This window comes from Coenobita brevimanus, chromosome 95 (genome assembly GCF_032717465.1).
Source record: "Coenobita brevimanus isolate Jiangsu-jjx chromosome 95, ASM3271746v2, whole genome shotgun sequence".
NCBI lineage: Eukaryota > Metazoa > Arthropoda > Malacostraca > Decapoda > Coenobitidae > Coenobita > Coenobita brevimanus.
The window spans coordinates 33,668,407-33,694,645 of NC_137048.1; the positions used below are offsets into that span (position 1 = coordinate 33,668,407).

At 42.6% G+C, this 26,239-nt stretch overlaps 1 protein-coding gene across 1 annotated transcript in view; it reads left to right on the top strand.

The window, feature by feature from the left end:
• The window catches only part of LOC145413282 (adenylate cyclase type 3-like), a 186,824-nt gene that overhangs the window by 105,746 nt on the left and 54,839 nt on the right, over window positions 1-26,239 (top strand). Inside the window, exon 3 of the mRNA XM_080283011.1 lies at window positions 14,283-14,401. Within this exon, the coding sequence (XP_080139137.1) occupies window positions 14,283-14,401 (119 nt within the window). The remainder of the gene's footprint in view (window positions 1-14,282; window positions 14,402-26,239) is intronic.

Genomic DNA, 26,239 nt, shown 5'->3' on the forward strand with positions numbered 1-26,239 from the left:
ACTCACTCACTCTCATTCACATACCCACTCACTCACTCACTCACTTATTCACTCACTCACTCACTCACTCACTCACTTATTCACTCACTCACTCACACACTCACTTATTCACTCACTCACATACCCACTCACTCACTCACTCACTTGTTCACTCACTCACTTATTCACTCACTCACTCACTCTCACTTGGGTCTCCTTTCCTTTCGCCGTCTTTCTTTCGTGTACACTTTTTCTCTTGCTTCTTCTCCTTCGTATTTCTTTCCTCTTTTCTCAGTCGCCCTCCATATTTTCTCTCCGCTCTTTCTCTCCCATTTTTTCCCTCCCCCTCTCACAATCTTGTCTTCCCTCCGTCTCTTTGATCTCCCCCTCCCTCCTTTTCCCTCCCTCCCCTCCCTCCTTATCTCTCTCTCCCTTCCTCCTTCCCTCGCTAGGTACAAAGGGAGGTAAGATCTAAATTAAATTGCCTCTCTCTCTCTCTCTCTCTCTCTCTCTCTCTCTCTCTCTCTCTCTCTCTGTGTGTGTGTGTGTGTCTTAAGCTTGCATTCTAAGTAGCTCTGGAGAATTCGTAACACCTCTTCCTTAGCGATTCATTCCACACTTTACACCCCAGTATTCTCTAGTATGCTGAAGTGTGATGTGCAAAATAGATCACTAAGGGAGAGGTGTTAGGAAGCTTGTGCCACCAATAATCCTCTCCTTAAACCCAATAACGAGGGATTTGTGTGTCTGTAGGGGCGTTGTAAGGCGAATTAAGGCGCCAGGGAGCATATTCTGACCCTGTTTAACCTCATTTGACCCTGCAAGCTCCGGTAACATGCAAAACAGAGGCGGTATATTAGGTGTAAATTGACCCGTAATGGCGGCAGTTAACCACACCTCGCCATGCCGTCTTAAGGGTTGTTGGGTTCGGGCAAAAGAGAGAGAGAGAGAGAGAGAGAGAGAGAGAGAGAGAGAGAGAGAATCATTAACTCCTTCAGTACTATGACGCCCCTTATATATTTTTTATTCTAACCTCGTACGATTGTTTTAGCTCAGGTGGATTTATCTGACACAAATGTTTAAAACAGCCTCTTTGAACTAATTTACAGCAGTGATTTTTTTTTTCTGTAGACGATTAAACCCTCTCAGCCCGACGATATCTTTTTCATACTAAGCTGTCAATATTCAAGCAAGTTTATTGAGCCCAGGAGAAATTATTGAAAGCTGTAATAAACCTTACTTGTTCGAAACACCATGAGATGAATAAAATCGTCTGAAAATAGGAAGAATTACGCAGGTAGACGTCATCACACTGAAGGGGTTAGTAAGAAGCTGTCGGACTGAAGAAGGCTGAACAGTAATGAAGACGCGAAAACGTATGTAATCATTAATCAGAAGGATTGTAAATTATGAATGGTAGATTAATTAAGTGAGCGTTATTGCAAGGTCAAAAAAAGCGAAACTGAGTGATATTTAAGGGTGACATCCATACCCTTTTCACTTTAACCTGGCCCAGACTTTCTTCATTTTGCAGCTTACTTCACGTACTTCAAGTGACAGAAAAGACAGTACAACGGCCCTGCATCTTATCACTTCTTCATGACTAGCACTATAATCTAGTATTAATCCGTTGTTACAGTTCGAGATTTAAGACGGAGAGATTGCAATTTTAGGCCAGGTTGGAGTAAAAAGATTATAGTTTATTTCGCCCTACTTCCACACGACTTTATTCAGCTTGGAAAGGCCTCGGAGTGAAGGGGTTAATGAAGGCTAAATCTAAATTCCTCCAGTTTGGCTTAAGTGGGTTAGAGAACAATGGCGGGTACAAAACTGAGCCGTCATTGTGTTAGAGGCTGATGAATTATGCAAAAGTGAAGCATCATTAGCGGTAATTGGGGGTGAAATATGAACCTTGTCTAATGGCCTGAAAGGGGTGGTTGGGGGGGAAGGGAGAAGTAGATCAGGGACGGTAATTACAGTGGATCTTGGCCAATTACCACGATCAGAAAGTGTCCCTAAAAGTAAGCATAATTGAGAATCTTGTTGTTTTGTCGTATTTTGTACTCTGATATTCACTGTAGCTCGGTTATGAAGTGTTTTGTAGCTTTGTTTGTAAGGTTGCTTTTATGTACGGTACCTTTGTATATGAGAGAGGGGGGTGTGAGTTGGGAGCGGGGCAGTGAAATGGCGGGGGACAGAGCGACGTGGAGGCGATTTGTTTGTGGCCACCCCGAACGGGATTGAGGCGTCTGGCAATAGATAGATAGATAGACCTTTGCCTTCACTCATACAGCTATATTCTTTGTACTCTAACTTGGAATAAAACTGGCATCCCTCCATCGTGAATTCTTAGCTGTGGTAGTAGATTAACACTAGATTATGATGCTAGTCATGAAGAAGTGCAATGGAAAGGATGTATAGCCTTAGTATAGCTTGTTGTCTGCTACTGAACTACGTGAAAAACAAGAGGGCGAAAATTTGGGCCAAGTTAAGGTGAAAGAACAATACCACACACTTTACCATTAAATAGATGAACTTAGTGGACACATAGGCAGGGTAAAAGAGTGTGATAATTATGGGAATTTGTTTATTTGTTTATCCTGTAAATTGGGCAGGATCCTTGTAAATGCTTCTCCAGGGCAAGTACCTTCTTTTCACCTCTTCCTTACCGATTTATTTTTTATTGTGGTTGGTTGATGTTCTCTTCTGTGACTGATATAAACTTCGTCCATACTGGAGTTAATGTACAAGGGAGTTTTGAAGTGTAATGTACAAGAACAGGTCTTATTTGAGAGAGAGAGAGAGAGAGAGAGAGAGAGAGAGTAATTATATTAGGCAGGAGAGTGTGTTGTGATGGGAAGGGTCGTTACTGAGCAGGGAGAGAATTGCCTGGAGTTCAATTTATTGGGATTACCCCGTACAGGATGCAGCGTCAGGCAAAAGAGATAATGGTATTAGGACACTGTATTGTACTTTGCAGAGCTGCCTACCTACATACCTACCAACCTACTTACATACATACATACATATATAATCGTTCATACAAACATGCATACATATATACATACATACACACATTTATACATATACATACATAGGTAGATACAGTACTTGCACACACACACACACACACACACACACACACACACACACACTCATCAGCGTGGAAACAGTGGCTGAAAAATAATTACCGTGGGATTAATTGGACTTTATGATGTTATGAGTCCGTTTGTGAGTAGGTTTGTGAGTTTTGTGGTCGTGAGCTGAGGGCGTGGGTGGGTTGTGGTGGGTTTAAGGTAAAATGAATTGTGAGTTTGTGAGTAAATATGGTTGCTCTGAGTTGAATGTAGAGATATGAGTGTGAAATAGGTTGTGGGTAAATTTGTGAGTTGTGGTTTTAATGTTGTGAATTAGTTTTGTGAGTCATCGTGGGGTTGTGAGTAAGTGTGGTGGTGGTTCTGAGCTGAGTACATGAGTGAGGCGTGAGTTTGAAGTGTGATGAATTGTGAGTAGCTTTGTGAGTAAGTTTATGAGTCGTGAATTACTGATAGTTCCAAATACTGGAGTGAGGCGTGGTGCTTATGAGAGGGTATGAGTTGTGGATTGTGTATAGCATAGTTAAAATAAAAAGACTGAGTTATGAGCAATTGTGTGAGATAAGAGAAAATTTTATGAGCTGAGTGGTAATTGTGTGAGTTAATGCGAGTGTGAGACATTATGGATTAAGAGAATTTGTGATTTGTGGGCAGTAATTGATTTTTAAGTTAGTATTGGTAATATGTGTTGTCTGTGATTAAATGAGTAGCGAATCTTAGCCAAGTGCATCAGGCGACATTTATTTTAGTTTATTTTTGCTACTGAAAGAAAAAACGATATTGAAGGGGTTAATAGATTCTGTATCCCTCCCTCTCAGCTCAAAATATCCCCCCTGAGCTGAGCAATATTGTCTTTGAACCGCGAGAATAGGATACACATAACATACTAGAAAGCAGTGGGTTAGGATTGATTGTTGTTGTGAACTGGAATGTTACTGATTGGTAGGTCTGGGAGTTGTAATATCTGTTGCTCTTTATCGTAGGTTCATCTTCATTTTGTGTTTCCACGAAGGAGGATGGATGGAAGAGAGATTGAAGGGAAAAGAGAGGGAAGAGGAAGGAAAGGAGGTAGGAAAGGAAAAGAAAGGGAAGACAGAAAGGAGGTAGGAAGGAAGGAAAGGAGTTAGAAAGGAAGGAAAGGAGGTAGTAAACATGAAAGGAGGTAGAAAGGAAGGAAAGGAGTTAGGAGGGAAGGAGATGAGGTAGGAAAGCTGGAAAGGAGGTAGGAAGAAAGGAAATTAGGTAGGAAATAAGGAAAGGAGATAGGAAAGAAGGAAAGGAGGTAGGAAGGAAAGGAATGAAGTACGAAGGAAGGAAAAGAAGTAGGAAAGGAGATAGGAAGGAGGGAAAGGAGAAGGAAAGGAGAGAAAAAAAATCTGTGTGGTGAAAAATGCAATTACTTACTGTGAAATATTGTACACGTGACTGAGAGTAGTTTTGTGGTTGTGAGTTCTAGTAGTGAAACATTACACTCCGTTACCCTAGAGTTAGATGTTCTCTCTCTCTCTCTCTCTCTCTCTCTCTCTCTCTCTCTCTCTCTCTCTCTCTCTGTCATTCACACGCAATCGAATTACCGATAGTTCAGCGTTCCATTTCCATAATGAGAGAGAGAGAGAGAGAGAGGATGGTACAGCACGGTACAAAACGGGTGCAGAAAGGAAGTCATGTTGGGTTTGGCAAAAGGAATTCAGGATCATGATTGGATTTGTCAGCCGGAGAGAGAAAGAGAGAGAGAGAGAGAGAGAAGCATTGGTGTTTTACGTGAGCAGTTTTTCCAAGTGATTTTTTTTTTTTGCTTATTGACTCCGTTTCATCCTGTCTTTCCATCTCATTACTATTTAATTTCCTGCTTTCATCTCTCTCTCTCTCTCTCTCTCTCTCTCTCTCTCTCTCTCTCTCTCTCTCTCTCTCTCTCTCTCGCTAAAGCTAGATCTATTTTTCCCTCTGCCAGTCACAGGCTTTATCTTTTCCCACACTTTATTTTCTCTCTCTTTTGGCAATCATTTTCTTTCTCCCAACCTGACAGCTGTTCCAACTCCAGTCACTTTTTCATTCTCTCTCTCTCTCTCTCTCTCTCTCTCTCTCTCTCTCTCTCATTTGTGTGTGTGTGTGTGTGTGTGTGTGTGTGTGTGTGTGTGTGTGTGTGTGAGGCAATAGATTGAACGATGAGGTGAGGATGATCGAAGTGTGAATTGAGTGTAAGAGAGTGAGCTGAGTGTGTACTGAGTGAGCTGAAGGTGTAGTGAATGAGCTGAATGTGTAATGTGAGTGAGCTGAATGTGTAATGTGAGTGAGCTGAATGTGTAATGTGAGTGAGCTGAGGGTGTAGTGAATGAGCTGAGGGTGTAATGTGAGTGAGCTGAGGGTGTAATGAGTGAGCTGAGGGTGTAGTAGGTGAGCTGAGGGTGTAGCGGGGACGAGCTAATGGGTTGCTGCTGTGCTAATGGCCTCAAATGTGAACCAGATGCTGAGAACGACGTCCAGGAGTCGATACGGATTTAACACTAAACTGGGATCGATGCAGGTAATCTAGGTGGAACGTGACGCTTCGTAACGTCTGATTCTAAGCGATTTATTTTCCTTTCGATTTATATCCTTTATTTATTAGAGTGAGGACCTACGTGTGAGTGTGAACAGAGGGAGGGAAGGGCTGTAGAGTGAGGCAAGAGGTAGATGAGTGTGAGGCAGGGTTCGTAAAGGTAAAGGTGGGAGCAGACACCGTGAGGGGCATGGTCGCGGTGCCCATCTCCGTAACATAGGCCTTTGATCCCGTGGCGGGTCGCTCCTCCAAGGCCACTGCATCTTCCACGTTACGACAATTATCATCCCTGGTTGTTGCTCGAGATACGCATTGTACCTACGAGACCACGACGGCTGGATGGACACCTGAGTGGAGTGACGCCAGCTTCCCACACCAAACTTCGGACCCAGGTGCAAACGGGACGGCTGTTTTGTAATCGATGCTACTGTGATTACCAAGCAGCGTGAGCCAGACGGTGTTGAGAGAGAGCTGAGACATGGACGGTGCAGTTCCCCAGCCTGGAGCAGAGAGTAGGCTGAGTGTGAGACGTGAATCTTAAGACTGAAGAGGCGTAGTGTGAGGCAAGAGCTGATTGCCGTCGGTGATCTCAGTGAACCAAATACTGAAGGTGAAAGAGAGCTGGTGTTAGGTAAGCCGGGAGTGAAATCAGAGAGAGAGAGAGAGAGAGATAGTGTGTGTGTGTGTGTGTGTGTATCTGTGTGTGTGTGTGTGTGTGTGTGTGTGTGTGTATCTATGTGTTTGTGTGTGTGTGTGTGTGTGTGTGGTACATGTAGGTTACAGAAATAACGTACATAAATGCACGGACCACACTGACCTTACTGTGACAGCTTTGTGTGTGTGTGTGTGTGTGTGTGTGTGTGTGAGAGAGAGAGAGAGAAAGAGAGAGAGAGAGGAGTTATTTAGCTACACATTCACAACCCACACACAGCATCAAAGGCATGGTCAGATATTACCAAAGGAACGCTCACCGTCGCCACAAAGGCCAGGACCCCAAGGATCTCTGCTACGCTGCAAACCCCGATTCAGAGCCAGAGGAACTACGAAAATTAATACAGTACCTTCGTGGAATACAGTGGCTTAAAGAGAATTTCGTATGAGAGGTAGAAAATTAAACCAAGAATTATAAATCTAACAAAATCGTGTATCTTCGTCGTAGGCTATATTCCCACTCAACCACTTCGTTGTTTTATCATATTTTTCTTTTTTACTTCAAGAGAAATGGAATCTACGTATGAATTTACTACACAGAACATGAAACATAACCCTTGTTCAGTCAAATCATTTATGAACGAGAGAGAGAGAGAGAGAGAGAGAAGAGGGGGGAGTTACATAGATCACACCCACCCACTCACCCTTTGATCCATACGAGGTGATCAGGTCTTTATGCCAGCTGAGACAGGAGAGAGAGAGAGAGAGAGAGAGAGAGAGACGCCAGGGAGAAGGGAAAGGGAAGCTTTGTTGAAATATACAGGGGATGAGAGAGAGGGAGTGTAGGCGTCGCGAGAGAGAGTGAGTGAGAGAGAGAGAGAGAGAGAGAACAGGAAGGATGGCTGGCGAGGGCAGGAAATAGCGGTAGGGAGTGTGTGTGTGTGTGTGTGTGTGTGTGTGTGTGTGTGTGTGTGTGTATGTGTGTGTGTGTGTGTGTGTGTGTGTGTGTGTGTGTGTGTGTGTGTGTGTGTGTGTGTGTGTGTGTGTGTGTGATGGGTAGTGTCAGTGAGTGCTTGGTGTCCCAATGGTTATATAATGATGCCCGGATTATGAGAGAAAATAAAAAAAAATGGCGACAATTAGTGTACTTCAGAATATGCAGATGATGCTGTACGACTTATTAGTAGTGAACGAGATTTTTGCACAGTGGCTCTTTTTTTTTTTCTTTTAATATAGGTGGCACTGGCTAGAAGCGAAAGTACTCTGGAATAAAGTGATGGTTTTCTGGAGGGAGTGAAGGGAGACTGACACTGGTGGAAGGTTTTATGTATTTGATGTTAGGATAGTACAGGGAATGAATTGTGAGAAGGACCTGGAGAGCACAGTGACCAAGGGAAGTAAAGTAGCCAGTGCTATGAAGGCCTTTGCTACGGCATTTTACGGCGTGACGTGGAACTTTAGTTTGTAGAGAGTGTGGTGGAAGTGGACCTGTTGAGAAATATATTTGTGCCGTGTGGGATGGAATAGGGAAAGAAGTACAGATTCGTGAAAAATGTGGTGTAAGGAAGTGTGCTTATCAAAAAGTAGACTATACCGATTTTACTTTAACTTGGACTAAAATTTCCATCGCTCCTTCTTGATTGCTTTAGCTGGAACAACAGATTAACGCGGAAATATAATGCCAGCCTTGAAGAAGTGTCATGGAAGTGATGTGCAACAACAGCATTATTTTTGTACCACTGAACAACGTGCCATGAGTTACAAGTGGACAGAAATCTTGGCCAGGTTAAGGTGAAAGGAGTATTGTAGTGTGCTTAGAATATTCACATAGATAAGACATGACCAGTGTTGTGAAAAGAGTATATATGAGTAAGTCTTTGGTAGGAGGAAGCAGGAAATGGAAAGAATATTGTGTGATAAATGTTTGAGAAGGCAAGGCGTTGAACTAGAGGGAGGAAAATAATGGATGACGGACAGATGTAGGTGTATGAAGTGTGTATGAAGTTCCAGGTGAAGGAGACGTTTGCCTGAATTTCCAGCACGTCAGATTTTACAGGGATGGTATACAGCGTACCTTCCTTCGCCTGCCGGTTTATAGTCGCAAAACTCACTGGTTCCAAATTTAGGGTTACCTGCAGAGAGAGAGAGGGGGGGGGGGAGATCACACCTTTTGATCCCTTCAAAGTAATCTGGCCCCCCTTTGAAAATTCCCTCAAGAATACGAATCCGTCCCCCAGGGCAGTAGGGGAAATGGGGAGGAATAGACTCAGAATTAAGATGGCGAGAGAGCAATATGGAGTGCATTTTATTTATCGATTTACTTATTTATTTATGTACGATGGCAACACGGAATTATGAAGTGCGTTTTTATTGTGGAAAGAGAGGCGAGACAGAGAACTTCACAAGCGTGGAGACTGAGAGAAGTGATGTGTGGTATGATTCGCTGGATAGTGTGTTGGTAGCGGTCCTTGGTATATGCTGTCACTATCCCTCTTTTGGAGCCTGCTTACACCGTTTGTTAATAGGAAATGGGGTAGTGGTGGTGGTGGTGGTGGTGGTGGTGTTATGTGGTGGTGGTGATGATGATGATGGAAGAGGTAAAAATGAAAGTGGTGTGAGAGATGTGAGTGGAAATTTGAGAGAAGAATAAATTTGACTAAGAAATAGAAACGGTAACGTATGGAGAGAGAGAGAGAGAGAGAGAGAGAGAGAGAGAGAGAGAGAGAGAGAGAGAGAGATGAACCCGAAGGAGGAGAGGCTTTTAGCAGTGAAAGGGCAAAAGTGGCTTGAGAGAGAGAGTAAAAGCGGAAGAGGCACGTATGTTCAGAGATTGTTGAGGAAGGGTAGATAAATTTCTAGGAAAATGGATGCAGGATACAGGGAGAAAGAGAGAGAGAAAGACAGAGAGAGAGAGAGAGAGAGAGAGAGAGAGAATAATAATCTATCTATCTATCTATCTATATACCTAGGCTGCTTCCCCCAAGGAAAGGGAGGTAGCCGAGACAGGACGACTCACTCTCCATTTACTCATCCATTCAAACACATTCATTCGCATCTTAGCCCCAAAGGGGAGAACGGACAGATCCTCACCGCATCACACCGCACAAGGGTCAACTGCGCAATGCAAGCAGTGACATAATGATAATAATAATAACAGCCAAAACCGCAAAAATTCCCCTCCCACGCCGCATTAATAAAACCCAATGGTAAATGATGCCAGGCACGTTTTAAGGCCAATTATGTATGAAAAGTGAAAATATTGTATGTTATTCACGACTTGCTAATGGCACGTGTAATACCATACTGGTCAGTTATAATGGCCCTTTTATTGGCTGTTTTTTAGTTTTAATGTTTTTTTTTTTAGTTTTAATGGCTTTTTTAGTTTTAATGGCTTTTTTAGTTTTAATGTTTTTTTAGTTTTAATGTTTTTTTTTAGTTTTAATGGCTTTTTTTTAGTTTTAATGGTTCTTAATGTTTTTTTTTTAGTTTTAATGGCTATTTAAGGGCCGTTTTAGCTTTAATGTTTTTTATAATGCCTTTTGAATAGCTTTTTTTTTTTTTGATGGCTTTCTTTAGTTTTAATGGCATTTTTAGTTTTAGTGGCTTTTTAATGGCTTCATTCATACATGCATCATTCTTCTTTTCCACAGCCCATTTCACCCACTCACTCCGTCACCCAGTTCTTTTCACCCTTCTTACTTCTCCCAGCCCCACACACCACCTCACGCCCTGCATAAATTTCTTGTGTGAATAACTTACGTACACCTTCCACATCCTCCATCTGCTTCCAAGTATTGAGAGGAAGGCATCAGGTGTGTATAACATTACGCGGGACCCCACTTTGAACTATCCTCTTCAAAGAATTGTAGTCTACGCAGGATTCATCTCATCCTCAAAGCTATATTTTCTAAGTCGATTCTCCGTCTTCCTAATTTTCTCCTCCCTTTTGTCCTTCTTCTGCAGCTCTTTGTACTCCCTTTGCTACATCTGCATCCTCCACCCTTTTCCTTCCTTTTGCAGCTTTTTACTCTCTTTGCAACGTAGCTTCCTCTCCCTTTTTTGGGGTCTTCTTCCTGCAGCTTTTCCACACTCGTTCCTTACTGCATTCCCTCCTTTTTTTTTCCCCTCCTCGTACTCTCTTTACAACAACTGCTTCCACGTCCCTTTTTCCCCTCCTCCTGCAGCACTTCTCTTTACAAATTCTGCTTCCCCATGTCTTCCTCTATTACTATTCATCCGTCGCTTTTAGACCTTCATCAAGAGGTTAATTTGCCATCCTACAGTCAGTTTTCCCGCAGTTTGATTTGGTTCAGCATCACGTGTATTTTTCTTCTGTCCCAGTCACCACCGTGTCATGTTCCCAGATTCAATTATTTTTCCTGCCATGCTCTCTCTGGTTCGGTGTGCTTTTTTTTTTTTTCAATTTCAGTTCAGTAACGCACGCAATTTCTTTCTTTATTTTTTTTTTCAACGCAGAGCAATTTAATCACCTTAAAGAGAGTTTCATCTGTTGACATTCTTCCTACCATTCAGTATTTATTTATAGATTTTTTCTGTCATTTTGTGCTAGGAAAATTTACGTGATTTTGCACAGTAAACTCGTCTGGCGTTAACCTAGGTAGGACACGAATGTTGTGCCATCCATAAGAGGGTTAATGATACCACCGTGAACAGTCTCGGACTCATATGACCCACTCAGCTCAGTACAGTCGCTGCCTTTAAACTGGAATACTGTACATTAGAACATAGGAGACCATACAAGGACCAAACACGGATAACTCTTTTAATTACTGAACATTATCTTACTCTTTTTGCTTATATTAATACACTTTAGAGTCTACGTCTGTACGATTCAGACTACAGCATACAGAACGAAAGTCATCGACATAAAAACTTGAAACATTCATTCAGTCGCATACGACATGTGTTCTGCAGTGAGTGACAAAACCAAATGGTATCGTGTAACCCAGAAAACCATTTAGTATGTTGTCCGGTAACCATATAACCAAATGACCCTTGGTGGTTTGGGGGTTAAAGCGCGCCAAGCGGACAGAGTCGTAGGGGTTTGCATCCGAGGGCTGGTTGAAGTTTGGTGCTCACATATTGTTACTGAAGGGTGAGCGACACTGGTCACCCGCACCGTAAATGTTGACTTAGTAAATGAACCTCAGGCCCCTACTCTCCTCTCCTAATGGCGCACAGAAAGATTTGGGTGATAAGTAAATAGATAGATCAGTAGACAGATGGATAGGCAGATAGTTAAACTGATTGATGTAAGGGAATTCTTTTAGCCGAACAAAATTGTCGGATGTTAGTATAAATATGATTGCAAAGGAAGGGTTCCTCAGATTGAACAAGATCCAGAATACTCCTTAATAAAAATCACCCAATGCACCCGCTGCGGCGATGAGGGTAAATTTTACTCTGCTGCACAAATATCGAGCCACTTCATCACGATAAATAAAGTGAGAGTGAACGATAACTTCTGAACCTAGTGATGCGCTCTTCGGAAACCAGCAGATTTTTCAGGATAAAGTGAAAGAGTTTAATAAGTGTTCGCGTTAAAACTGGAGCGATATTCCCGACTGCAGCTGTACATTTTATTGGTGTATCGCGTATTGCCGTCCACTCTCATTACTCTGCCATCCATCTTTGCCTAGATTTATATGTTGATCCTCCAATGGCGACTATCATTTAGGATTTTTTCGGGCCGTTTCGTTACCAGGTGATTTAAGAGAGAAAAAAAAGTGCTTTTATTTTAGTTAGGCCCATATTACTTCGGTTAGAGAAGCTTCCTAACACCTTTACCTAAACTATTTATTTTGCTTATTTCCCCTTGCTCTCCCTCCTGTTACATAAAGTATTGTAATATTGCCATACTCTGCACAGATGACGTACAAAAGGATATTAGCCAGTCATATCCAAAAACAAATCGCTAAGGAAGAGGTGCTTAAGAGCGTCTATAACCTACGAGAATACAGGCCTTCTACTCGACTTAGGTTACGAACGTGTTTATGATGCAGGGTATTTATCACTTGTACGTAACTTATAAAGAAGAAAAAGGTAAAAAAATCCATAACTAATCTAGATGTCATACACTTTCACTTGCAGTATTTTCTCTTATTATCGCTGGTAATAATTATATCAGTAGCGCTTGCAGCCGGACCATACTGCTTTTATTCTAATTAGGCCCATAATTACCGTCACTCCATCTCGATTGTTGAGCTGCAGCTATATATCAACACTAGAATATGATGATAGTCAGGAAGAAGTGCTGTGAAAAGACTGTAATGTTGCCTTTTTCTGCCGCCGAGCTACGTGAAATAGGCTACAAGAGGGAGAAAATCTTGGCCAGGTTAAAGTAAGGGTATAGTTAATATAGACACTGTCAGATAATAAAGCAGTGGGCAGTGGACGTCTAATCGTGTACACTAAACGTCTGAACACTGTGGGATGAATTGTGTACGGTGCTGTGTGGCTAGACATTTTACAACGAAAATGGCACAAGCTTTACAGTTGGCGAGACTCGGATGTATCGTGTCAGTCGGATAATAATGTTTTCACCTACTGTGCTTAAGATTTCGCCAGTTCCACGTTGAGAGCATTTAACGCTAAACTTTACGTGTTACTTTACTGAGAACATAGTGGATGCATCTCAGAATGAATGGATCATGATTTTAGCTCCCTTCAGTTTTGAAAGAACACTTCCCCCCTCCCTCTCGCAAGCCTCCAGCTTTGACCCGTTCTTCTTTGCGAAGGAAATAAAAAAATGTGCGTAGTTTGACAGTACATGAATATTTTGGTGATACAAGGTGGCGACCATCATCCACTCACTTGTTGTACTGCTGCGCACTTCTTCCTTCACATTTTCTTGGTCCGCCCTCCTCTCTTCCTGGTTCTCCCACCCTTCCTGTCACCTTTTATTACCCATCTTTTCACTTCAGGTGGTTCTGCATTGAGTGACGTGCCTGATAGTTTCCTTTAACTCAGGAAACCATTTACAACGCTAGGTGATAACCATATAACCATGTAACGGGGAGATATGGAGCCTACTGTGGTGCCCCTGTTAACTGGGTGGAAATAGGCAAATGCGGCATTCATCCGGGCACCAAACCTTCACACTCTTCCCCGCGTCTTGGTGTGGTTAGGCGCTGTCAGCTACAGTAGAACATCGGTTCACAGCATGGGATGACATTGCAGGAGTGGTTACTGGCCTGTGGCTGGTGGGTCTGTTAGGCCACACAGAACAGCAGGCACTCAACGACAACAGCACAACAACAGCAACAACAACAACATAAATGTTTCTGAAAAAAAGAAAAAGTCTTTGTCTTTTTTTAGTGTGATGCAGTTATAGTTGGTAACATTTTATGGTGGAGTAACTGCAGCAGGCAGGTTGGTAGCCGGTGTTGTACAAGGCGTCACGGTGTGTACCCAACAAACACACAGCCCAATACACTCAGCACTAAATCACCTGTAACATTTTAGTGCCAGTCAGGCAACACCTGGCACTGTTATGTTTTTTTTTTTTCCTTCCCTGAGCCATTTCGCTGTTTCTGTCTATCATCCACTCTTCAATATCTTGTCAAGTTGTTGTATCTTTTCCTCATTTCCTGTTTTTTTCATCTTCCAGTTTCAGTCAGTGTCACATAGTTTCGTGTCTTAGCATGGTTAATTTTTCCTTCACTGTTTTGTCTTCTTTGTCATTTTATCAGCTTCGTATGTTTACCTTTCATTTCAGTAATTCTCTCACCATATATATATATATATATATATATATATATATATATATATATATATATATATATATATAAATGATTTGTTTAGCCGTCTCAGCTAGTCCATCCTTTCATAATGCATATGTCTATATCTAGCTGTCACTCAGTGTTTGCCCGCCTTTGTATGTATCTGTCTGTCTTGTGCTAACCCGCCTGTCTATCCATGTATATATTTACTTAACCAGTCGACTTGTTTTTGTATCTTTGTCCAGTGTACTAATCAGGGTGTCTGCTGGTGTGCAGGAGCGGCTGTTGCTGTCAGTGCTGCCCAAACACGTGGCCGAGACCATGCGACAGGACCTGGGCAGGGGCGGCGACGGACAGTTCAAGAGGATATACATGAGTCGACACGAGAATGTCAGGTGAGAGGAGAAGGGGAAAAAAAAGACGGAGAGAGAGAGAGAGAGAGAGAGAGAGAGAGAGAGAGAGAGAGAGAGAGAGAGAGAGAGAGGTGGTGACGGACAGATCAAGGAGATTTATGTTAGTCGTCACGAAAATGTCAAGGTAAGAGGGGGAAGATAAAAAAAAAAGGATATAAAGAAAGGACAAAGGGAAAGTGAATGGAGAGAGAGAGAGAGAGAGAGAGAGAGAGAGAGAGAGAGAGAGAGAGAATAACAGATGGAGGGAGGGAGGGATGGAGGAAAGGAGAATAATAGATGAAAGGACAACGGGAGGGAAAGAGACGGATCTGGGCAGTTAAAGAAGACTGCGTGAATCGCCACAAAAATATTATGTATGGGAGGAGGTAAAGTTGGAGAGAAAACGTAGTGAAAGGAGAGAAAAGGAAGGGGAGGGATAAGGAAAGGGAGAGATGGAAAGAAAGATGGGAGAAAGAAGAAAAAAATGATGGGAGGAAGATAGAAGGAAAGAAAGATGGGAGAAAGATAGAAGGAAAGAAAGATGGGAGAAAGAAGGAAAGAATGATGGGAGAAAGACAGAAAGAGGGAAAGAAAGATAGGAGAAAGATAGCAGGAAGGAAAGAAAGATGAGAGAAACATAGAAAGAAAGAAAGATGGGAGAAAGATAGATGGAAAGGAAGATGGGAGACAGATAGATGGAAAGAAAGATGGGAGAAAGAAGGAAAGAAAGATGGGAGAAAGATAGAAGGAGGGAAGAATGATGGGAGAAAGATAGGAGGAAAGGAGAAAGGAAGAGGTGGGTAATGGACAGTAAAGGAGAAAGTGGAGAGAAAACTGGAGAGGAGAAATAAGGCGAAATAAACGGCAGTGCTTGGAGGAACAAAAGAGAGAGAGAAGGAGGAGGAAAATTGGAAAGGGAGGGAAGGAGGGAAAGAGGGTGTGGCAGAGAAGGAAGGGAGGAAGGAGAGAAAAGGGAAGGGGGAGAAAAGGAAGGAAGGAGGAAACGAGAGGAAGGAAGAGAAGGAAAGATGGAGGAGAAGAAACAGAAGAGAATAAGGAGAAGTGGGAGAAGGAAGGAAGGGAGGAGGAAACGAGGAAGAAAGAGAGAGAGATGGAAGGAGGAAAAATGGAAGAGGGAGAGAAGGAAGAAAGGAAGTAGGAAAGGAGGGAGAGGAAAGGAGGGAAAAACTGGAGAGAAGGAGGTGGTAACAGATATTTCGTGAAGATTTATATGCGTGGACAAGAAAACGTCTGGAAAGAGAAGGAGGAAATAGAGAAATAAGTAGTAAATGGGGAACTAGAGAGAGAGAGAGAGAGAGAGAGAGAGAGAGAGAGAGAGAGAGAGATGGGATGACAAGGGAGAGAGAAAGTAAGAAAGTAAGGAAAAAAGACTGAGAGAAGATGGAAAACTCAGAAAGATAAATTGAAAGATGTGTGAAATACTGAGATGAATTAAAAGGAAAAAAATATTGTAGGAACGTGAGAAATGGAAGGAGGGAGGAGGGGGGGGGGAAGAGAACGAGGGAAGGACGAAAAAAAAGTGGGATGGGGAGAAAGAGGGGGTGATGAGAGGGAAGGATGGAGGGAGGGGAAGGAGGGAGGGAAGGAAGGAACAGAGAGAGAGTGAAAAAAAAAAAGAGTTTGTGACGGGCAATTAACCATGATTTATGTGAGTGGCCGAGAAATTGTCAAGAGAGGCAACAGGGAGACAATGAGGAGAAAGGCTGGTGAATTGGGAGGGAGGGAGGGAAGGGAGAGGAGAGGGAGAGAGAGAGAGAGGGAGGAGGAAAAAGAGAGAAAGAATGAGGAGAATACGAAGAAGTATTGAGATGAATGAACGAAGAAATAAATGAAAGAATGAGTTGGAACGCGGGAGGGAAGGAGAGAGAGAGAGAGAGAGAGAGAGAGTGGAGGGTAGAGGGATGATGGACAGTTCAAGGAAATCTGCATAAGTCGCTACGGAAATGTCAAGTTGGAGGGAGGGAAAAGGGGGAGGGAAAGTGTAAGAAAAGGGAGGAAAGGAGGGAAGAAAAAAAGAAACACGAAGGAAAATAAGAAGATAAAGAGAGTGAAAGGAAACACTGGGAAAACGAAGGGAAAGGGAAAGTAAAATGAGCAATGAAGAAGGAAGAGGAAAGAGGGAGTGAGAGAAGAAACAGGGAAGGAAATAGGAAGAAGAAGGAAGAAACAGGCAGGGTAAATGGAAGAGAAACGAAGAAACTGGGAAGGAAATGGGAAGGAAAAATGAAGGAAATGGGAAGAAAAAACGAAGGAAATGGGAAGAAAAAACGAAGGAAATGGGAAGAAAAAACGAAGGAAATGGGAAGAAAAAACGAAGGAAATGGGAAGAGAAAACGAAGGAAATGGGAAGAAAAAACGGGAAGGAAATGGGAAGAGAAAGGAAGAAACTTGGAAGGAAATGGGAAGACAGTGAAACAGGGAAGGAAATAGGATGAAAAAATAGGAAACTTGGAAGAAAAAACGAAGGAAATGGGAAGAGAAAACGAAGGAAATGGGAAGAGAAAACGAAGGAAATGGGAAGAGAAAACGGGAAGGAAATGGGAAGAAAAACGGGAAGGAAATGGGAAGAGAAAGGAAGAAACTGGGAAGGAAATTGGAAGACAGTGAAACAGGGAATGAAATAGGAAGAAAAAATAGGAAACTTGGAAGGAAAGGGGAGGAAAAAGGGAGAAACTGGGAGGGAAAGGGGAAGAAAAAGAAGAAACACGGAAAGAAGTAGGAAAAAAATGGAGGAAACTGGGAGGGAAATGGGAAGAAAAAGGATGAAACTGGGAGGGAAAGAGAAGGAGAAAGGAAGAGGGAAAATGTGAGAAAAGGGAGAAATAGGGAGGGATAGAGGAAGAAAAGGGAAGAAACTGGGAGGGAAAGAGGAAGAAAAATGGAGAATTAGAGAGGGAAAAGGGAAGAAAAAGGAAGAAAGGGTGAGAGGGCAAGAAAAGAAGAGAAAGAAAACATTAGGGAGGGAATAGGGAAGTAAAACGGGAAAAGGGAGGGAATAAAAAGGAAGGGAAGAGGGAAGAAAAGGAGGAGAGATGGGAGAAAAGGGAGGGAATGGAGGGACACGGAAAGAGGGAGGTGGATGGAGGATGGAAGAGAAATTAGGGAAATAAAAGACAAAGAGGCGTGTAATTCAGGTGAGAAAACTGGAGATAATGGAAAGATGAAGAAGTAAATGGAGAGAATAAGGTTCAGAGAGAGAGAGAGAGAGAGGGAGGGAGGGTGAGTTGACGGACAGTTCAAGAAAATCTGCATAAGTCGCCACGGAAATGTCAAGTAGGAGGGAGGGAATCTGGAGGAAGAGGCGGTAGAAAAAGGGGAGAGGTAAGGAGTGAAGGGGGAAGTGTGTGTGTGTGTGTGTGTGTGTGTGTGTGTGTGTGAGAGAGAGAGAGAGAGAGAGAGAGAGAGAGGTTAAAATCAGGAATAGTGTAAGGGGCTATCAGAAGGACGTGTTGGGGATGATGATAAAAGTCTAGGGCTCAGTATGCCATTCACCTTGCATACATATCAGCAGGTGAGATCAGCCTGGTTAATATCAAGTATATATTTTTTGTAAGGTTGTAGTAGTAATAGTAGTAGTACAGTAGTAGTAGTAGTAATAGTAGTAGTACAGTAGTAGTAGTAGTAGTAGTAGTAATAATAATAGTAGTATAATAGTAGTAGTAGTTGTAGTAGTAGTAGCAATAGTAGTAGTAGTAATAATAATAATAGTAGTAGTAGTTGTAGTAGTAGTAGCAATAGTAGTAGTAGTAATAATAATAATAGTAGTAGTAGTTGTAGTAGTAGTAGCAATAGTGGTAGTAATAGTTGTTGTTGTGGTAGTAGCAGTAGTCTCAAGTTTAGTAGGAGTCGTAGTACTAGCCCCAGGTTCGTCTGAAATGTGAACTCCGTGGACTGCAGGCTTAAGCTGATGTTCTGCAGCACACCATCCTCCTTTCTGTGGATAGGGGAAGTAACTGCGGCACGTCTGTAAAACCAGGCATGAGGGACCTGGTTGTATCGGCGCCACCACGTGAAGGCGTCCCTCAGCATCCAACGCGGGTGTATTACAGAGCTTGATGTACTGTGATGGTGCTACGAATCTTTATATAGTTGATTTTTTATGATTTACAAATGTGGCTTATTACATCCGCGTGCGTAGCGCGAGGAGGTTTTACTTTTGGTTTAGTTTGTTAGTCTGTCTGTTAGCAAGATTATGGAAAAACTTTTGGATGAAGTTGCACCGAATTAGGAACAAGTGTTTAAATTTTGGCTGATAAAGGTCATAGATCATAGTTCAAAAACAAGTTCAGCAAGACAGTTTTGATCCGATTTTTATTTAACCTGGTGGAGTGATTGTGGGTCAGCAAGTGAGAGAGGGATTCAGTTTTGTCGAGCAGTCGGTACAAGGTAAAGGTCACGGAGACAACACTTGCTGGGACGATTTTACATCAGCCAAGAATGACGCGATTCTGTTTTGAAAGCAAGAGGTCAGAGGCCAAGGGGGAAGGTCAGCTTATATGAACCCAGCTTGGTAGAAGCGTTAAAGGTCAGACAAGGATGTAGAACTTCAATTTTGAGAAGAGATGTTCGAAGCACACGGTTACAGGGCAATCGAAGGTTCAATCTTAGGCTGATTGTAGGACACAGGTGTTGTACCCTCTAAGTGCTCCTTCTTGGTATGGTTTGTAATGGACTTATATTATAGAGATTCCAGTGCTTTTACCTTGTGCACTATGAATCTTGCTGTATTATAGTTTACAACCCACAATTTTGGTTTCAGTTCTTCGTATGTCTGTTACATGAAAACGCACAAACAGTTTGAATAATTCACGAGAAACGCATTATCTTTTCTATACGATTTCAGTGGAGGAGATAACAGTTGCATGAAAAAAGCAATATATTCATGCCAGTTCCATGAAAGAAGCATTTACAAAGATTAAGGGTGAGGGTAGTAAGAAGATAATAGAAAATTGTGATCGTATGGAAGGGGTTAGAGTAATGAGTCGTCACAGATTTGTCAGGTAAGAGAGAGAGAGAGAGAGAGAGAGAGAGAGAGAGACATTTCAAAAATATACACCTGAGTCGTCACGATGATATCCAGTGAGAGAGTGAGAGAAAAGTGAGAAAATGTAGAGAACAGCGTGGTAAAGTAGAAAGAAAATGAAGTACACGAGAAAAAACAAGGTAGGGAGAGGAAAGAAGAAACAAAAGAAATGTATTGAATGAAAGGTGTGGAAGAAAAGGTGAGGAATAGGAGGCATTGAAGGAAAAGGTGGGGGAGAGGAGAGTTGTGATAATGGAGAGAAGGAAACGTCTGTGAGGAAAGGGATGGAAAAATGTTAGGAGAGGAAAGCGTTAGAGAGGAGGAGTTAGGAAAGGAAGATAGTGAAGAAAGAGGGAAGGAGAAGAAAAGGGAAGGAAGAAAAGAGAGTCGCAAGAGAGGAAATGTAAAGGAGTAAAGACAAGAGGAAGGAAATGTAAGGAAGTGTTGACAATTTAAGATGGCATGCTTGAGTTGACAAGACGATGTTACGCGGCATGGATAGATAAAAGAGAGAGAGAGGGGGGGAGGGGGGAGGAAAAATCTGAAAGGGAAAGAGAGCGTGAGGGAAGGTTTAAAAATATCGAGTGAGTCGTTACCAGAATGTCAGGTGAGGTGGAGGAGGGAGGGGCTGGAGGGAGGAAGAGAGGAGGAGAGGATAGTGAGAAGAGGAGAGGGAGGAGAGAGAAGAAAGGAGGAGGAGGAAAGGGAAGGAAGAGAGGGAAAAAATAAAGGGAAAATAGAGGAAGGGAAGGAGAGAAGATGAAAGAGGGAAGCAAAGAAAGGAGAAAACAGAGGGAAGAAAGGAAGCAGAGGAAGAAAAGAAAAGGAAGGAATGCGAGGAGGGGAGAGCACAACGAAGGAGAGGGTAGGAAAGAGGGAGAGGGGGAAATAGAGAGGGAAAGAGGAAAGATTAGGAAGGAAGAAGAGAGGGAGAGGAGGAGGAGAAGTTATAGAGGAAAAATGGAAGGAAAGAAGGGAAAGAGTGAGGAAGAGAAGAGAAAACATGTAGAAGAAAAGGGGAGGTGGAGGAGAGAAGAAAGGGAGGGAAGGCAGGAGAGAGAAATTGCAAGACAGTAAAAGAAAAAGAGAGGGAAGGAAAGATAGAGACAGAGGGAGAAAAGAGGCAGAGAAGACCTGAGAAGGAGGAAGAGAGAAGGCAGGAGAGAAAGGCTGAGAGGGGCTGGGACAGTTTAAGATAATATGCATGAGTGACCACCACAATGTTAGGGGAGAGAGAGAGAGAGAGAGAGAGAGAGAGAGAGAAGGGGGGAACTGGCGGTGAGGGTGGAAGAGTAAAAAAAAATTGAAAGGAAAGACAGATGGAGGAAGAAAATATTGAAAGTCGTTACGAGAATGTCAGGTGAGGAGGAGGAGGAGGAGGAGGAGGAGGAGGAGAGAGAGAGAGAGAGAGAGAGAGAGAGAGAGGAAGCACGAAAACAGAACCCGAGTGTCTAAGAAAATGTTATGGCAAGAATACGATCATGGGAGGAAGGAGAGGGTCTTGGAAGAAACACAATCCGGTGCGAGCCAATCCCTTACGACCTCTTTAGGGTCTCCACAGGGCCCTGGCGAGGCTACTGGAGTCTGGATTATTTAACCGCTTCATTCCAATAACATTTTTTTGTATTATTTTCTTCCTGTGTGTCTTCAGTCGATTTTACTCGTGAAAACTGTGCCTAGTGAAACAGTGGAGGCTTCGACATCTCATAAGTTGAATATATAATAGTCTGGAGTGCCAAGAACAGATTAGAAATAGGTCATTGTTTTGAAAGCGTCAGCCACCTAACACCGATGGGGCATTTTGTCTTTGTTGCCTCCACAAGACGATTCAATTCAACTTTTTAAATCTGAACCTGAGTCATATAGAGCTTAAATTGACCCCTTTACTAGCAGAGGTTTATTGTAAGTTGAACATAATTGAATAGTATTAGCAAAAATAGATATGGAACTGAAGGGGTTAAGTTCTAGGAGACCACCATACGCACCTGGCAGCGTGGTACACAAGAGTAAAATCTGTGGGTACCGTTTGGATTCGAGGCATGGCGCGTCAAGACATCGCTGCCTCATCGGTGTACCACGGCATTACCAAGGTGCCTAGGAAGGAAAAAATGGTGAAAAACTGTGGAGAAAATAAGAGAGAGAGAGAGAGAGAGAGAGAGATCAAAGGACTGATAGAAAAGGGAATTAGAAAGGAGAAAAGAGAAGGGAGGGAAAGAAAAGAGAGAATCAACGCAAAGGAGGGCGAGAGAAGATACAAGAAAGAATGGCAGGAGAAGGACGAAGGAGGGGGAGTGGGGGAAATAAGGAAGGAAGGAAGGAAGGAAGAAGACTAAGGAGGGAAGGAGGAGGGAATAAGGAAAGAAAGTAAGAAGAAGACGAAGGAGGGAGAGAGAAGAAAAGAAAAAAGGAAGAAGACGAAGGAGGGCGAGAGAAGAAATGAAAAAAGGAAGATGACGACGGAGGGAGAGAGAAGGAAGGATAAAACTAAGGAAGGAAAGATGGATGATGGGAAAAACGCTGGGGAGGTAAAGATAAAGGAAAAGAAAAGAAAAAGAGGAAGAGAGAGAAAAGAGGAAAGAAAGGAGAAAGGAGCAGGGGAAGGGACAGGTTAAGGTAATATGCATGAGTGGCCAAGCAAATATTACGTCACGAGGGGAGAGAGAGAGAGAGAGAGAGAGAGAGAGAGAGATGGAAAGAAGAGACAAGTTGTTCAAGAAATTTACGAGTCTCCTTGAATTTATCTGGTAAGAGAGAGAGAGAGAGAGAGAGAGAGAGAGAGAGAGATCGCATATACAGGTGTGGAGGGAAGGAAATCGGAGGGGAAGAGGAGAGTAAAAGGACAGCGAAGGATATAACAGAAGAGGAATGGAGAGGGGCAAGAAGGAAGAGATAGAGGCTGATGCTTGCACGGTAATAGTCCTGATCCATCCTACAGATTCGTAGAAAAAAAGAAAGAAAGAAAGAAAGTAAAGGAAAGAATAAACCCGAGTTTTAATTATGAAAAAGGGGCCACGCACCTTTAAATTATCTTGAGTGACACAGCACGTTTGTAACATTATCCCTGCCGGACTCCAGTTGGCAAGATGGCCGCTGGAAGTGTTGTTCTTGTCAGGGTCTCAGTTTATAGTTTCATGTTCAGTAAATTATATTACAAATATTTAAACATCAGTGGAACATCATTATAGCAAACAGTGATCTAATGGAAGTTTTTTTTTTTTTTTTAACGGTCACGATACTGCTGTTTTGGTCTGTTTCTAAACAAATACGGAAGAGAATGGTGATCTTTGGATCAACATGTGTGTATACCTTCATATATATGGAAGTTCACTGAAACTTTCATTACACTTCCAATATTTTGTTGCACCACTGATAAAACCTTGGTAATATATATTTGTGCTATATAAGGTTGATTTAAGAGTTCAGGATAGGTACTGACACAGCCTCTACCCTGCTTCCTCCTCTGTATTAACGCCTTCATAGCATCAACAACTTTCTTCTTTCGTCCACTCGACATTCCACTTTCTTTTTGCATTTTCCTCCCTCCTATGAATCACTTTTCTCCTTTCACTTTCAGAGCTCACCGCACAAGGACAAAACCCTGTAACGAGTTGTCATTCAGGGTAATACTCAACCACATCATCTGCAAACATTAGATATAATATTACCCATTACGTAATCCCTTTTTCACCTTCTCTCTCCACTTTCCTTTGTTTTTCTGATCCCTGTTTTGACCACGATCATAACTCAGTGCACATATATATAAACCAGCCGTGTGGGACAACGTACATCCTCGTCTTTCTCCACCAGTCCTTTTCACGTATGTCCTCCATTACGGTATCGTCTTACTGCATTAAAATCCACACCTCATCTTCCTTCGAAAACCATTTGTTCGTTATAATAATAGCAATAATTTTTCACCTTTCTCGTCATTTTGTCTCTCCCATTCCACATGTCTTCCTCTCCTCTTCCATCTACCCCCCCCCTCCCACCCTTTCGTCTCCCTTTCTCTTCATCTCTTCCATCCTCTTCTTTTTCCTGTTCCTATCCTACTCCATCCACTCTTCCCTGGCTGCCAACCTTCTTGCCTACCCCCCGCCTATGTTAATCCTTCCTGCTTCCTCTTCCCTCCCCCGCCTCTCTCCCTTTCTTCCTGGGCTCCCCCGACTCTCCCTTCCTCCTCCCGTCTTCCTCGCTGTCTCTCTTGAGGGATAAGAGACGTCCAACGATGATCAAAGATTTGGTGAAACAGGAAGGGGTAATATAGGTTAACATTCATTTTTGTTGTTGTTATTATTATTATTATTATTATTATTATTATTATTTTGTTCAGCGTGAATATTGGAGTGATAAGTGATGTGTGGATTTTAATGGCAAGACAGATAGTGAGATTAAAAGGAAGTAAGCGAGTAAATTAATAAGGAGGGGAGGGTTGGGGCAGATGAGGAGGACTGGACAGGAATGAGGCAGGGGTGAGGCAGGATTGGACAGGGATGAGGCAGGTAGAGTGAGTGATTCGGTATGGAGGAGACGCTGAGGTAGAGGAAAGGAGGTACTTGGGTGAAGCAGGAAGGAAGGAAGAAAGGAGGGGAGGGAGGGAAGTGGGTGAGAGGCGGTAAGAGAGGGAGTCAAGTGAATGAAGAATAGCGGAAAGGGGGTGGGGGTGAGGCAGGAGTGAGGTAGAAGGTTAAGTGGAAAGGATAATGGATGAGAAAAGGAGGTATAGGCAGAGGCAAATTGATTAGGAATAAAGAAGGCAGGCAGGAAGCTAAGGTAAGAGGGAGGTAGGTGAGGCAGGAGGGTAGGGGTAGGGAAGAGTGAGACAGACTAAGGGAAAATGTAGATGAGGTAACATGAAGTTGTGGGCCGAGGTAAAGGGATTAAGACAGGAAGATAGAAAACGAAGATGAGAGATGTGTAGAGGGAGGAAGGCAGGTGGGTGAAACAGGAACATCATGTGATTTTAGTGTAATATCGTTCCAGGTATTTAAAACAAGTGACAGTGCACTCCGTGATGTTGAAAGCGTAGCCATCACTAAGAAATGATTTTGTTTTACATATTTTTTTTTTCAATACTCCCCTAAATAGTACCACAGTCGGCCATGCTTGTATATATTTAATTCTTGGATAGGTTTTCTCTCGAATGAACCAAATTATCTGGTGTTAGCCAAAATTGATTTCAAGGTGCACGAATGGCAGAAACGGGTGGCTCGAGGTATTTAACCTTCAAATTAGGATTGCTTTCAGATTAACAGAGTCTTTTAGTGTTAATCAGAATACAGTACCCAAGTGCGTTAACTGCAATAGAGGAGTTACACATGTTCAGGGAATTTCCTCCACCCGAAAAACAAACATTTAGAGACCAAGACAGTGACGTAGCTTAGCAGAGGCCCTTCCCCCGTCAGACCCTTATCCTCTTCGCCCCATATATGCAAACTTGGCAACGCTACTGTCCCAAGATCATTATACATTGGGCAGTAGTTATTGAGACCATCATAAACAACACTGTGGACGGACATTATGCAAGACAGTGTTCAGACGTGCAATTATCTACCCAGTCCAGTTGTGAAGGTCCTGGACTCCTTGACATGATAAAACACTTCAGCCAGACGACCGTAATTTTTTTATAATATTTTACTACAAATAGGTTATTGTATTAGCATAGGAAAGACTCATGTTTCAAGGGATTAATGGAGTCTGCATTCAACCCCTTTCCCTCCAGTTCGAGAAGCCTCTACAAATCAGAATCGTGTGAAGATAGTTTGGATAAAATAAAAATACATCATCAGGTAATAGGGATTAAACAATTTTTCAGGGGACACCTTTTTATTAATTAATTTATGCAGATACGTAGGAGAGATTCAAGACCTAAATTTATAAACATTCCTAAGCACAAGTCGTGTATAAGATTGTATATTTCTATTTTCATTCATTCACATACCAAAGACTCTAAAACTATACTAGAGTGAATGATAAAATGCAAATACGAGAAAACAAAAATGAATGAAAATAATGAACTGTATGGAGACTTTATTATTGTGGAAACTGGCTACGATTCTTTGTGAATACGAATATAGGACGATTAGTGAATGGCGGGAAAGAAAGGAGAGGGAGGGAGAAGTAAAAGAAAGGGAATAGGGAAAGCAAAATAAATGGAGAGAGAGAGAGAGAGAGAGAGAGAGAGAGAGAGAGGATCCGGAAAGTGAGAGCCAGCCAAGAGGATTACAGAAGGTTGAGACTCTCTCTCTCTCTCTCTCTCTCTCTAGGAAAAATGAAATGAAGGTCAGGAGAGAGCGAGCAAGCGAGAGAGAGAGAGAGAGAGAGAGAGAGAGAGACCAGAGCACAGCACAACAGGAAAATGCCATTACCTTCCTTCTTTACGATGATGTCTGCCGTCCCCTCCAACATCACCCATTCTGCCTGACATCACTATCTCTTTGCTCTCGACGCGACACTCTTGCGACATCAGGACCTCTTTGCTACGTAGGCCTCGTTTGTTACATTAGCACATCTTTATGACATCAGCACCTCGTTATGACATCAGCATTTGTGACATCAGCGCTTCTTTGTGGCAGTAACTTTATGACACGCAGTTTTTTGTGACACTAACACCTCATTTTGACGTCAACACTTTACGGCGACAGACATTCTTTGTTACACTGGCACTTTGTGAACTTGCGAGTACACACACACACACACACACACACACACACACACACACACACACACACACACACACACACACACACACACACACACACACACACACACACACACACACACACACACACACACACACA